The following is a 13,941-nucleotide window of genomic DNA, read 5'->3' as shown; positions in this document are numbered from 1 at the left end:
TCGGCCGATGCCGCGTCACACCCTTTGAAGTACGAATACCGACTCTCGTGGTACGGTTGTTTGTCGAAGACGGTGATGTTTTTGAACCCACGTCGGGCGAGGTGGATTGCCGTACTGAGCCCAAACACCCCGGCGCCGACGATGATGATCGATGCATTCTTGTCCTCGAGTGGAGGTGCACCCTGCCTCGTTGAACCACGCGGCGGCATTTTTGAGCCCAGATGGGTGTATGATGCGATAGCGGAGGTGGGTATCCAAAAGGAACCACCGACTTCAGTTGGCGAGTGTTTTGGATGTTGGCTGAATCTGGTACATGTTGAGGCCTCTTGAGTCACACGTGTTTGATCGGCCGGTGTCCTTTCTCTCTTTCTTTGGAGCAGCCAAGAGCAACCAATCTAGAGAGCCAGGGGTGGGTATATACTTGGTCAGTAGTTCGGGTCTCCCTTTTTGAGGTTTCAATTGATAGGCAAGTGGTGGACTGACTATTCTAGCCTCCTCGTCGACATGCCGTTTGCCTTTTGAAGCGTGAAAAAGATGCACTAGAGCCATTCTCGTTTGGTGTGGATGGATATCTCCGTCTGGGATCATGATGACCACTAAGTGCACTAGTAGAGACTTTGAATTATTGAGCTTCGGGAGAATCCGAAGGACTTCTAGACTCTCGACTTTCGATTCTCTACCATTACCGGATCAGATACAACGGGAGGACGTATCGTGTTTGACTCCCTGCCCATTGGAAATGTAGCCGAGGCCCAGGCCGGCAAAATATTGTGCAAAGTGTCACAAATCATGACAACAAGGTACGACCTTTCTCCATGGAAAGCTCAGAAATCGAAGTAAAGAACGTGAATGTCGAGTCAATTGATATGTTGTGGCTATATGTATATACCGTGTCGGAATAGCTATAACGCCGCCCCATTGGAAATGAAGGCAACTTTGAAAAATCAAAACCTCAATCCTTGGCCCCTTTAACGGTGTTGGCTTCACTTGTTCTAAAGGCAGGCAACGTTAGTATCATTCCACTCAGCTTCAGGACAAGGAATAAACTCACACGCATTGCTCAACTGTTTCTTGACTTTCGACGCTTGTAATCACGGTTCGTTGTTTAGACCTTTTGTAGGCATTGAACCACGGCCCTCTGAAAAGATCATCAATCTCTTCAACACTCAGACCAGCAATCTCTGGTACCATGAGGTAGACATATATCAACGAAACGAAGCACCATCCGCCGAAAAATATGAAAGCTCCCCAGTTGTCCATCGACGAAAGTAAGGATGGCATTCCTGCACTGACGCCGTAGTAGAACAGCCAATGGAAACACTGTGTGAGGGCACCGCCGAAGGATCTGATACGGTTCGGCCAGATCTCTCCGGCAAAAACGTACGGGAGAACCAAGAGACCTGTGAACATCCTGTTGTCAGTGACCAATCGATACCAGCACGATAGTGAAAACCCATTCAGGCTTCTACGAGAGAGAACAACCAATGACTTACCCACTGCATAGCCGAAACCATGAATGAAGATGAATGCGGTGGCGGCCTGTGAAGCTGCAACGTTGACAGTCGATTGTTGAACATATTTGATGAAAACACCGAGGTAGATGTCGGAGCTCATTTGAAGCGTGATTCCGATGAAGAGCGACCTCCGTCGCCCAAGGGCATCGATGAAAAAGAAAGAGGCGATGACGGTGAAGAAGAACTTTGCCATGCTGTACATGCAACTGAGGAACAGTGCTCTTTTCGCGTTGTTGTCCGAGGCCAGGCCCATGAGTTTGAGGATGGGTACAAAGTAACTGGTGACCAGGTTGGCGCCGGAAAGTTGAGCAAGCGCATAAGATATCATGGCCTGCTGTAGACGTCGCAGATTGGCGGGGACTAGGAAAGTCTCCTTCATGATCCCCTTCATGTGAGCGAAACGACCTTGGCCGTCAAACTTTTCCGTCTCTGCCGCAATCGACTCTTCGATATCGTGAATCTCTTGGTGGACCCTTGGATGTTCGGCGGGCAGCCCGCGTAGTTTCTCAAGGGTTCTGACACCCTCTTCACGACGACCCTTCAGAAAGAGCCATCTCGGCGATTCGCACACAAAGAAACTTGCCGCAATGCAGAGGGCCAGGAAGATGCACGGCGAGAACCAGACCACTTGGTATTGCAGCCGGGTTGCCGCCATGTTGCTGAAGACTCCGTACACTGTGAATGCAGCCACAAACAGACTTAACAGGAGCACGACACTGAACCACGCAGTGATGAGACCACGAATCTCAGTTGGAGCAATCTCGGCGAGTGAGACGGGTCCCACAACGGTCAGTGGACCAATGCCGAAACCTGAGACTATGCGCGCAAAGTATAGGCATCCGATGTTTGGGGAGGCTGTCGCGATGAGCTGACCGAGGATCCAGATAAACATGTATAGACGGAGAGACCATAGGCGACCGACGCGATCGTTGATGAAGAAGCTTAGACCTGCTCCGACACCAGCGCCAATGTAAACGAGTGATATAAAGTCTTTGATCTGCGAAGCGCTTGAGGTGATGCCAAAGTGCTGTTCGAACCCGGGTAGTGAAGGTATCGTGGAAGATGAACCTTGATCCCAACCTTTTGTTTCGAAGATGCATCAGTATCACGATTTATGGATTCGCACTCGGGACAAGAGTGACATACATAGAGGAATGCCTGACATTGCATAAAGGACCGCGGTAGAGAGGAGATCGCGGTTCAAGATGACCTCGCGAGGCGTGGCGCGAATGGCTCTGCCATACTTGGCCAGTGTCGAGTTTGTGAAAATGGTCTTGATCCCCATGGTGATGCTAGGTCAACCGTATAGCACCTGGAGTTGTCGTTGAAGGATAGGATCGGTTCCCCAAAGCCAAAAGAACTCGGACTGACCGCATGATTTGCGATGTCGCGCGACAGCGATAGCTTTATTAAATGCACATTGCCGTTTGGTCGGGAGAGGAGGACCCTTGGTGCGCAATGATGGTGATCTGCTAAGGGAGCGCCAGAGAATACGCCTGGACACAGACGATTAAGAAGGATAACTACCGCCGGGACTTTCCTGTTGGAAATGATTGGCTGTCGGGTGAAGCCGAAGCAGCAATCCTGGGGTGAGCCTTCGCTTTATTCTGGCTACTGAAGCTAGCTCCACTGACGCTTAACGCAGTAGAATAGGTTGGGACGAGAGGTCGCTATCTCGGTTGATAAGAATGGCCATAGTGTACCGTTGTGGAGGCTGCCATGCGCATAGACGGCAGGAGACAGCCGATAAGGGTGATTAAGGCAAAGATGAGAACGATAATGTACCAAAGTGTTCTGCCTCAATCCGTAAGGATTGCTGAAAGTGGTACTTGTACAAGGAGGTGGTGGATGTCGAGAAAATGGAGTTCTCCGTCAGTTTTGAGGAGCGCACGTGATGGCGCGTGACCGTATTCAGTACGGTGAACCATATCTAGGTACTCGCCTATTTAGGGAAGAAGACATTCATCATTGAGAATCTCCCCTTTTGAGGTAGTATATAATCAGATTTGTATCTGAAACCCAAAGAAAACACCCTGATATCATACAAGAGTAACAACAACAACAACATCATCATCATCATCGTCCTCATCATTATTGTCATTGTAGCCATGTAACACATTCGCTCGCTCATCCCAATTGCATCTCCCCGTACCGCTGATACTAGAAACCCTTGATCTCGCCATCTGAACCAGAAGAGAAACGCCGCAATCCGATATACCCATGAGTTTTGACCAACCTCAAATTACTTTTCGTTTCTGGCTCCCAAGGGGCCATTGAGCCATTTGTCCATCAGGGTTATCGATGGCTTTTCGTCAGTTTTGTCCGTTTTCAAGTATGGACCGTCAAAACTTTCCATCCTTGTTAGATTGGGCGATGACGCCGACTTTGGAGATTGATCATAAGAGGTGAAGGAATGGTGAAAAGCCACAGGTGAGGTTGGTCCAGCACTCTCCAGCTCAGAGTGGATTGTCCGCATATGCCCGCTAGTTGAATTTGCGCTTGATGCAAGGGAACGCGAGCACTTCTTGGCCATGCTCTCTGTGCTCCGCCTTTTCGGGCTCCGTTCCCATGCCGCTTCAGTGGATGTAGTCATGATCTGCTCATGGGGCAAAGGTGGAAGAGATTTTTCCAAATACAGTGACTGGTATGGCGCAGCATATGTGAAATTCGTCGGACTCCGGTCCTTGACATTGCTAACACTGCCGGCTGCTGTTACCGGTCGAGGGATCGATGCAACAGTATCCTTGACACTGTCTTGTGACTTGGTAGATGCTTTTCGACCTGAATTAGCACCCGAAATGAAGCGGTCTGCAGCACGAAGATCTGCAAGACTCTTTCTAATGCGTGACAGGGCTGTAGGAATGCGAAGTTTGTGCTCGTCCTCCTCGTCATCCCATTCTATGTACGATGTTTCTTGAGGACCACTTGCAATGTTGCGTGGCTGTACTTTTGGATCAACGGCGCTAACACAACCATGAGTCCAAGGGTTGATGTATGAGACTTCGAAAGGTGTAGCATCATCGTATGCCAGTACGGCGTTCCGAGTACCCCTGGTCTGTGGAGGTTTGTAGTAAGGATCCACCATCTCATTGTCTCCTTGCCGGATTGCCGTTGTCTTGACGGGACATGGACTCTGTGGCACAGACCTCCTAGCGCCTAGATCTAGCGGCGACATGATTGATGTTGCGGAGGAATGGTCCTCCTGGGAAAATCGAGAGTATGCGGACTCTTGAGAGAATGTCAAAGACGGGACAGGAGTCCTTGCTTTATTGACAGGAGTGCTGAGTTGTGCGGGATCCCGACCAGGATATGAGTCTGCAGGAGGAGAACTCGGATCCTGACTCGCCGGTAGATCTTGACACCAAGCACTAGAATCAAGCAGAATGGCGACAGATCTACGTTGTCTCGAATCTCCGGTACAGTTGACGCTTTCTATGGTATCGCCTGTCTCTGATGGCCAAAGTTTTAACAATTCCTCCAGAAGGAGAGAAGACGAGGGTACTGAAGGAAGTGCGAAAGACATTCTGTTCGAAGTGCAGACAACTGAGCATGCAGAAGCGTCGTTCGAAAAGGGGTCATTCTGCTGCTGAGATTCCGAAGTTGTTGAAATCTTCGTGTTTTGTTCTGCTGCACGTTGGGTCCTCCGGAAAGCAGGCGACAAGAGATGGCGCATCTTGGACAGGTACTTTCGAAGCAAGTTCAGTAAGATGGTTGGACAATAGAGGAGGGATTGATTCTGATAGAATGGAAAATTGTGAAAGTGCAAGAGTCGGTTAAGTACTGTTCGCGAGTAGCCAGCGTTACCGTTTCGGACAGACCAGGGTAGATTGGATCAGGAGAAGAAAGAGGTAGGATATGAAATATTGCAAACCGTACTTCGTAGGGAGATTATCTCATGTGGCTTCGTCCTGCAGCCGATCTCTACCATTGGGGCATTACCGCATTTCCATGTTGCAGCCTGTCAAGAATCATGCAAGCCCAGGGACTGTAAGTTGTAGGCTGTATGTAAAACATCGACCGGGGCATTATTGACACTTCCAATTCGTTTCTCGGTTTTGATCAAGGCCAGGTAGAGCGTTTGCTCCATCAAACCACCGGGGGAGGGAAGAAAAGCCAGCCCCATGGGACAAACATGCTGAAGTTTGTCTCGACCAGCTCCCAAGTACCAATAGTGACCAAAACGGCCCCAGTCTAGTGCAAGGGGAATGCATATGGTGCAATTTTTGACAGCAACGATGCATAGAAAAACGAGGCGCAAGAAAAGATTGCGACCTGTAAACGTGAGCGGAACGCGTGTTTTCGCAGACGTCAAAAGATAGTCGAAATCTCCTAGCCCGAAGTTATACGTGAAGCGAAGAGCGTACTTCGGATCTGAAATAGGGAGCATCCGCTCCTCCAGACTCGATGACAATAGTCCAATTCGTATCGAGTTGACAGGCGGACTCGGTTAAGCAACCATCGCCTCTTCCGAATACGACACGACAACGGCCACCAAGCTCAAGGCTGAACTAAATTTTGTTCAGGAGTGAGTGTCCTTTCGCCGTTGAGAATTTGACCAGAGCCATCGCAGGCCTGTGCAGGCTGTCAGTTTCGGGACATGGTTAATCTCAAAGTGTCAGAAAGGCGCATGCACGTCGACGATCCCGTCATGCACACCATCACGAGCATGCCCAGTAACGGAGAAAAGAATCTAAGTTGACAGCTGGCACTTGCAGACAGGATAGAGAAATCTTGAAATCAACCCTTGCGTTACGGATGGAGCTCCGGTTTGACAAGATGGCGCTATTCCCAAGTGTCGTAAGCGGGAAGAGAAAGTTAGGGGACGAATATCCCTGGTATCCCTGTTCGGCTGAGCGCCCGTACTGATAGTCAGGTTTGCCACTGTCTGTTTGTATGGAGCAGCGAGAGAGCAAACCTGCTTATGGCTGGTAGTCAGCGCAATGAGCCCCTCAGAGAGCAACGGCATCAACGGAGCGGCGCGGTGGGATCTGAGGCAGGGGATCCAGACAAGGACCCGAAGGGATTGTCTTGACCTGCTGATTCGTAAAAATCGGGGAGGTCTTGAGCCAATACGAGTGCCAATCGCCCATTTACTGCAGCTTGAGGGGTCAGATGTCGTTCCTGGTGCCTGATCGATAACAAGATGGAGTGAAGGGGCAAGCGAGCTGTTTGGGAGATTCGACTGTCTCTTCTGGGAAAGCAACTGTCCACACTTTGTAGCTGAAAATTCGAATCTCTTCCATACAGGTACAAGTGTGTTCTATAATCGCAAGCGATACTCCGTAGACGCACGATCAACATGGCCATTATCATGAACTCGGTAAAGATGGAACTAGCAGGGGTGATTTCCAAGGATGAGGCGTCGATAGCTTACGGTCTGCCAACTCATCGCCCGCCAGCGGTGTGAAGCCACCAATGCCAGCCTCCTCAATATTCGCATTACAGTATGGGAGACGGCGATGAAGCACGCAACCAGGCATAACACAAACTTGTCCAGACAATGAGATGCGAATCTGATCATGGCAATCGGTTCGACGAACAAGATTCTAGTCTCGACCGTTAACCGTTCCTCAGGTACCTTGTGCCCGTCGTCGCCGCCTGGTTCTGGCTGCTCCCGAAGGTTGCGCCCGTAACATCGAAATCGGTGAAATCGCACCACTACGCACACATAGAGAGTCTATACGTCGAATACACTTCATAGTCCTGTCATACGCCTTCTCTTGCAGCTTTGACATTATCATCGAAGCTCTCCGCAACGTGGCCTGTGCAAAAAGAGGTCAGAGCTCTTTTCGCGACAGCTTCCACGTTCCTTCTGCCGCACCCACCACTTTGTGAACCTGTCCGCCTCTTTCTACACCACAATTCCCTCTGAATCCGAGCTTTTGCGATTTGGCCGGTAGAATCATTTTCATGCATCAACACAAACACTTCAGATTCTTCAAAGGTGTGCCGACACGGGTGCGTCGCGTCAGCGGTCGCGGGTCTTCTGGCGAAAACCAACCTCCGTGATTTTGACCACCCACGCAGGCATTGGACCAGCCACACACTAATTACAACAATCCTTCATCCTGACCAGGTCAATGTTACTGCCCAAGGATCCCAGTATTCCAACTGACCTCTGCTCAGCCTTTTTGCACAGCTGTTAGCATTTGCGCACCGAAGATCCTGACGCCGACCAACCTGCGCTGCGAGGCGCTTTTAGCAAGTTGTTCAACGATCTTCCCACTCCTACTCCTCCAAACCCGACGATCGAAGTGCCTCAGTCCGGTTCCTCTCATCTTGACGACCTTTACGAGTATTACGACCCTGAACGAGAACCCCTACCCCAACGCCAGCAACACATATCTACACCTGTATCCCAAAGACCACCACAATCCTCACCTTCTAGTGTCCGCTCACTGAGAAGAACCCCGAGACTGCAAGAGCGCAGAAGTGAACAAGCAGAACGCGCAGCATCCCCTCCTGCTCCGCCGCAGCCAGACGCTCGTCGTGTTACACAATTGAGCGGCTTCGACGAGTCGGAGTCTACCAGTCCTCAGGACTTTCAGCGGTTGGTAGAGGACGAGTCATACTGGCCTAGAAGAACAATTCGAGTCTCTAGACATACTCACGACGCAATCCTTTTTGCCTTGGAAGCCATAAGAAAGGGAAGTGGCGTCAATGCACAGCCATTGACTCCAGATCTGCTCGAAGAACAGGCTCGAATGTCAGATCTGGTAAGGGGCAATCCGCCCGGTGCCACTGCAAGAATACAGAATGGGGGAGCACCACGAACGGCTGCAGCCGCCGGCACCGGGCCCACCGCAACGGAACCACCTCGATACCGGACACCTACTGATGTTATGCGGGAAAGAAGGCTACGGGAAGCTCGCAGAGCTGAAGAGGCGGCCGCCAGGCAAGTTCAAGAGGAACAGAGAAGGATGCAACAGGGAGAACAGGTTGTTGGCGTTGGGGAAGAACAGACACCACGACCCACTGCGAGAATATCAACGGCCAGAACGCAGCCAACACATACCTATCACATACGCGGTCAATCTGCGCAAATGCCAGTTGGCTCTGATCGGCGGCAAGAGAACATTGCTCCAACTCAGGCTGGTCCGTCAAGGACGGGTCATATCCATACCCAAAGTGGTGGAACAGACCCTCGACTTTCGGCAAGCACGCAACGGAATCGCACAGAAGCATACGAGCAATTGAACATCCCCGCGACTGCGAGACCAGCAGTACCTGAACAGGCGCCGCGAGCCACACAGCCGCAGCAGCAACCGCCATCAACAAGACCTCAACCTCCACAGCCAGTACTGCAAGCAGGGACACAACTAGGACCGCAGTCAAGTACGCAAGCGTCTGGTGTGGCGGCTCGTAGCCGTTTCCCTAATGCATTCGAACGATGGGAGGATCTCTCGGCACACTGGGAGGGCATTGTGTCATCATTCATCCATCGTATGCAAAACAATGCTGATGAGCTGGCTGGCAAACCATTAGAGAAACAGATGGCTCGGCAAATTGATGACTTGTCTGCTGCAGGAGCTAATTTGTTCCACGCAGTGGTAGAATTGCAACGTCTGAGAGCGTCCTCGGAGCGAAAATTCCAACGCTGGTTCTTCGAAACTCGGCAGGAGCAGGAACAAGCTCAAGAGCGGCAGGCGGAGTTGGAACGGCAGCTTCGCGCCGAACGGGAAGCTCGGACCGTAAGCTCCACGTCCATTGAAGCGGTCCGTGCAGACAAGAATCGAGCCGAAGAACTTGTCAAAGAAATGCGTCGAGAGCTGCAGATTAGCAAAGAAGAGGCTCGACGAGCCTGGGAAGAGTTGGGTCGAAGAGAACAGGAGGAGCGCGAGAGAACCATTGCATTGAGAAGTGGTGAGCCCACACTCATAGGAGGCGTTCAGGTCGTTCCCATGCAAGGACTATCCAGTCGACAAATCAGCTCAGCTCATCGGCCACAAACAAGGGAGGGGCCTACTGGTAGTGCTGGTCCCACAATGTTGTCCGGTCAACAGCCCTCTGCCACGCAACGGCCGCGGTCTCAGAGTCAGACAACTGGAACTTCCTTGGACTCTCCTGGTGAAGAAACCAGACAATTCAACTACCAACCCGACACAGGAGGTTCCCCTACCGTGACCGACCCGTTCACGGAATCCTCTCGTCAGCGTGAAGCAACACAGGCAGGCCGTGAACCTGAGACACAATTCTACACTACCCCACCTCGGCCGACGATACCTCAGACAAGCGCTGCTGCAATTGCTGCTAGTCGTGCTGCCACAAGTGCGGCTCAGGATCTGCGTTACCATCAGAGCCCGACGACAACCAACTCTCAAATGTCTGGTGCCTTGCCTGCACCAACACGTCAAGGCACAGGCGGCACAGAGCAATCGTTCATTGCGTCCACCGTGTCAGGGGCGTCAGAAGAAGAGTATCACATTAATCCTGACGGTAGTTATACACGGGATGCACAGGGCCGCCGTATACCCTACCGTCAGCCTATTGGTCCATCAGGTCTTCGAGCCGAAGTGAGCGATGACGAAGGCGAAGAAGGCGACTATTCCGACGAGGATGATGACGATCACACCGCCGACATTGAGCGTGAGAGGATGTATGCAGCACAATACCGTCCACAGCAAGCTCAGCAACAACAGGGTCAAATTCCCCGAACAACATCCGGCCCCTTACCGGCTATCCCACAAGGCCGCATACCGGAGTATGAGGGCGAAGGGTACGAAACTGAGCCACCTCCAATCGTTGCACAAGCTCAAACAGGATGGGAAAACCTCCAGGCAACTAGACATCGACATCCAACTAGGTTGAGCGATATCATCGAAGAGACAACTCAGCGCACGAGTCCTAGCAGGACGAGCTACGCTTCCGGTACCGGCCCTCTGCCTGGCCAGGGCGAGGGTGGCAGTGGTGCTGGGAACCTGCCTTCACGACGGTAACAATTGGGGTTTCCTACAAGATCTGCACCATCAGCCGAAGAACATCTCTTTCTTCAACCATGTAGTATCTTGGCGAAACTCGCTCGTCAAAGATGCCATTTTTGGAGCGTTGTCCTGATCGCGACATCATAAAGGCCAGACAGACATCATCTACCTCTTGCTGAATGCAACGATCTCTTCATCACGTCCTGTTTAACCCTGGAATCATCCTCGTCTGTCCTCCGACAAAGGGGGGAACTTTCAGCGCGCATCGAATCGCTGGATGGCGGAAAACCGTAACCAACCAATCCCCTCCTTCTTGCTGTCTTTTCACAAGCAACGAACGAGTTTATTGGCACTCCGAGCCCATCCCAATTCCACCTATCCGTTTGTACAAATCTCTGACTGTGCGCCCCACAACAAAATGCGACAGTCGACGTCAAGTCGCGATGCATATTCATGTCCATGGCACCAAAAGAACACCGTGAACCATCGTGATCTCAAGTTGCCGAGGTTCACAATCTCTATTTTCCAATTCAAGTCTTGTCGGTCTATCCGGGGGTTAGTTGTGTGTGAGTGTATGACAGGTTGAACATAGCAAGCGACGGCGTAAAAGTTGCGGAACTGCGAGGCCTGCTTTCGAGACAAAAAACCTTGCATATGGTGCTTTTGTCCCTCTAATTTTCCCTTTTGTCTACAGAACCTGAAAAATAGGCGGACACAGGCTGAGGAGGGAAAAGGCTGCAGGTGTAGCATTTTCTTTTTTCTTTTTTGCTTCTAGGATACTGTGTGAATTGATCAATACCAAGTAATTAATTCATTCTGCTCGAGTCTCAACCTACGCCTACGAAATACAGTATCAGGGTCGAATGTAATGCTATGTTCATTGCAATTGGGGTTATTTCGTCCGGAGTAGAATAATTTGCTATTTGCCAGTCTCTCCCATCTATGTCTCCGCATCCCAATCCTGTCAGCACGATAATGAAACACAAGTAGAAATCAGGGTCTAGGAAAAGACGCAGAACTTGGAGCCGCATAACCAGCCTTGTCTGCTGAAACGCACAGAAAGTCTTCCCAATTTGTCGTTTCTAGTGTCTCCCAACTCAACAATCGACTAGCATTTACCAAGAAGGATGGTGTGTATGTGTGACACATGCACTACTTTCTTGCGTACCTCCCTCCTTGTGGTGGTACAATGTGGTGTTGTTGTTTAGTGGTCCAACAGAACACTCCACTTCTATCCATCACTGTAAAAGCAAATTAGGGGTCGGGTTTCCACGCGTCGGCATTGTATTCGATGGCTGGAGGAGTGTTGCACCAGCAAGTCATGCTAAACGGATTGAAGACGGCTGGCTGATTGCCATTGTTGTAACAGATCATTGCCCTGCAAGCAGCTTCGGTCATGGTGGCAGTGTTGATGTCAGGCACCACTAATGCTCGTGGAGAAATGCCCACCTTTTCATCTGCGCCGTGGAATATGCAACCGCAGTAGCCATCGGTCGTTTTGATGACATACATGTGATAAAAAGGGCATGGCTGGCCACACTCAATACCAAATATTTGGCGTCGCACTGGTCGGAGATATTCGATGTTTGCAGCATTGCGCTTTGAGTTTGCGGCAGATAGTGTGACAAGATCCAAGGCTGTGGTCTGAGTTGTGTTCATTTTATCAATGTCAACCACCTTGTTGCTTCCAGTCAGGGAATAAATGCTCCCATCCGAGACTTTCTGTATCCAATAGGTGATGACGTTGGGATCGTACATGTTGACAGCGATGCATTGACAATCTGCAACTTGAACTTGCGGCTGGCCATCTCCTTGCTGAACAACTTTTGGGACGAGAGCCATGTTTGGTTCAGGGTCAACACCGATATCGCCACAAGGCAGTGAAGCACTTGCGTTCACAATCAGAGTGTCTGCAACTGTTCCGTTCAATTGTATGTAAACGCATAACACATTGTCCATAAAGAAGGGAATTATCGAGGAAATGGTGGCAGTATTCTGGGGCTGAACGCTAAGTGACTGATTGAGAAGTTCGGGCGTGATATCTTGCGTAGGGGGAGGGACGAAGGTTGGAAGCGCAGTGTAGGTTGGCGTAGGCGCACTTGATGGCTCTTGACGGCGACGGAGGTCATAACGTATGGCTTCCTCATGATTTGGGCTCTTGAAAATGTCCTTCTGCGTAACCAGACGGCCTTCACTCTCAAGTTGCTGCAATATGCTTTCTTCTTTGGCAAACCATGCCTCCATCGTGCCGCAGTAACAGTCTTGGTCTAACACTGAGTAGAAGGGTTCGGTACCGCTTGGGCATTCTAGACCTTCGCAAGGATCCGCAAACTGCTCAAGGCTCATGTCAGGTTCTCACTTCTCATGCTATCATTCATTCTTCTTGACTTACTAGGTTGATTGGCATATCAGGACATTGGCAGGAAAGGGAGTAGCCATCGAAGGTTGCGTCGCCGAACAGACAATGCTTGCGGCTGCACAGATGCTGTGCCAGACTCAGTGAGCCAATATCATCAGCCAGTTCAGCGAACCATTGTGCGGGTCTTGATACCACTGTCGCAACGAGTGACAGCGCGACTATGGCAAGTATCGCAAGCTTCATTCTGATGTCGGTAGATGACAAGGGTTCAGGACCAGAGAGGGTGATTCGAAAGATGATGTAAGTTAGGATGTACAAGAAATGAAGGAATGAAGAAAGAATTGTACAGGAGAATTGGGGTGAAAAGAAGACATCACTTTACTGTGAGGTGAAGTCAAGTACCGCGCCATGTGCGAGAGTCGCGAGTACCGTTTTGAAGTACCTGCAGCATACAAACCGGTGAAGATGCAGCAACCGCGATGCCGCCAGGAAGGACGTTGTGGTGTGAATCAGTCATGAACGCGTCTGCTGAATTAGACTGCACAAGGTCTCTGCACCGTGTCAAGCTTGTCTGCTGACCAAACATCATCGAACTTGTTGTAGCTATACATTTTGTAAACCATGGTCGTAGATGACATGCACCTGCGCAATCTTGTTATATCAAAGACCACTAGACAAGTCTGTTCATCAGAACGTCAACTTTGAAGTCATCATGACGGGGCGGTTTCAAGGCTAACTAGTCCTATTATAGACGAGAAGGCTGCACAAGGCTGAGCAAGGCTGAATGGCCAGAGCTCTTGGCCCCGCAGGCAGGCAGGCGCAGGGCTCATTCCTTGAACCATCCGTCTTGATCGTCGTTTGACAGGTTTATCAATTGCACCACATCTGCATAGGCCTCGATTTGTTGGCCTCAATGCAGCTTACAACCAATCCAGGTTTTCTCTCTCAACAACTTGTTTCTCACTAATGATGTGTTTCGCTCTTGTCGCTCCATACTGTAATGCCAGTGGCTGGAATCCGCGACTGCCGCCCAGCTGCTCCCAGCCTCCACTAACAGCAGCCCAGCCTCAACATTGATTCTAGCATTTCTTATTTTCCGACGCCTCTTGCCATGTTCCCAATGTCTTGTCAATTCTCGTGCCCGTGC

General features: G+C 50.6%; 4 protein-coding genes across 4 annotated transcripts; 1 reads left to right on the top strand and 3 right to left on the bottom strand.

Annotated features, from left to right (window-relative positions):
• Nucleotides 1-952: 952 nt before the first annotated feature.
• Nucleotides 953-2,955, bottom strand: PV06_03947 (uncharacterized protein; the record flags this gene model as incomplete). The annotated part of the gene is made up of 4 exons (XM_016404777.1): nucleotides 2,661-2,955; nucleotides 1,494-2,594; nucleotides 1,052-1,400; nucleotides 953-992 (listed from the first exon to the last, which is right to left on the bottom strand). Exons 1-4 carry the CDS (start codon nucleotides 2,797-2,799, stop codon nucleotides 953-955), a joined length of 1,629 nt encoding a protein of 542 aa, XP_016265782.1. The 5' UTR covers nucleotides 2,800-2,955.
• A 794-nt stretch (nucleotides 2,956-3,749) lies between these two features.
• Nucleotides 3,750-5,187, bottom strand: PV06_03946 (uncharacterized protein; the record flags this gene model as incomplete). The annotated part of the gene is made up of 1 exon (XM_016404776.1): nucleotides 3,750-5,187. One exon carries the CDS (start codon nucleotides 5,185-5,187, stop codon nucleotides 3,757-3,759), a length of 1,431 nt encoding a protein of 476 aa, XP_016265781.1. The 3' UTR covers nucleotides 3,750-3,756.
• Nucleotides 5,188-7,344: 2,157 nt separating this feature from the next.
• Nucleotides 7,345-11,235, top strand: PV06_03945 (uncharacterized protein). The gene is made up of 2 exons (XM_016404775.1): nucleotides 7,345-7,590; nucleotides 7,641-11,235. Exon 2 carries the CDS (start codon nucleotides 8,219-8,221, stop codon nucleotides 10,448-10,450), a length of 2,232 nt encoding a protein of 743 aa, XP_016265780.1. The 5' UTR covers nucleotides 7,345-7,590; nucleotides 7,641-8,218; the 3' UTR covers nucleotides 10,451-11,235.
• A 454-nt stretch (nucleotides 11,236-11,689) lies between these two features.
• PV06_03944 (uncharacterized protein) lies at nucleotides 11,690-13,037 on the bottom strand (the record flags this gene model as incomplete). Its single annotated transcript, XM_016404774.1, has 2 exons — nucleotides 11,690-12,766; nucleotides 12,828-13,037. 2 exons carry the CDS (start codon nucleotides 13,035-13,037, stop codon nucleotides 11,690-11,692), a joined length of 1,287 nt encoding a protein of 428 aa, XP_016265779.1.
• Between the last annotated feature and the right edge of the window lie 904 nt (nucleotides 13,038-13,941).

This window comes from Exophiala oligosperma (genome assembly GCF_000835515.1).
Source record: "Exophiala oligosperma strain CBS 72588 unplaced genomic scaffold supercont1.3, whole genome shotgun sequence".
NCBI classification, from domain to species: domain Eukaryota; kingdom Fungi; phylum Ascomycota; class Eurotiomycetes; order Chaetothyriales; family Herpotrichiellaceae; genus Exophiala; species Exophiala oligosperma.
Note: the sequence above shows the minus strand (reverse complement) of the source record. Positions and strands in the feature narration are given on the sequence as shown.

Coding starts and splice junctions, on each gene's coding strand:
- PV06_03945 (XM_016404775.1), top strand. CDS start 8,219: ATGTCAGATCTGGTAAGGGGCAATCCGCCCGGTGCCACTGCAAGAATA.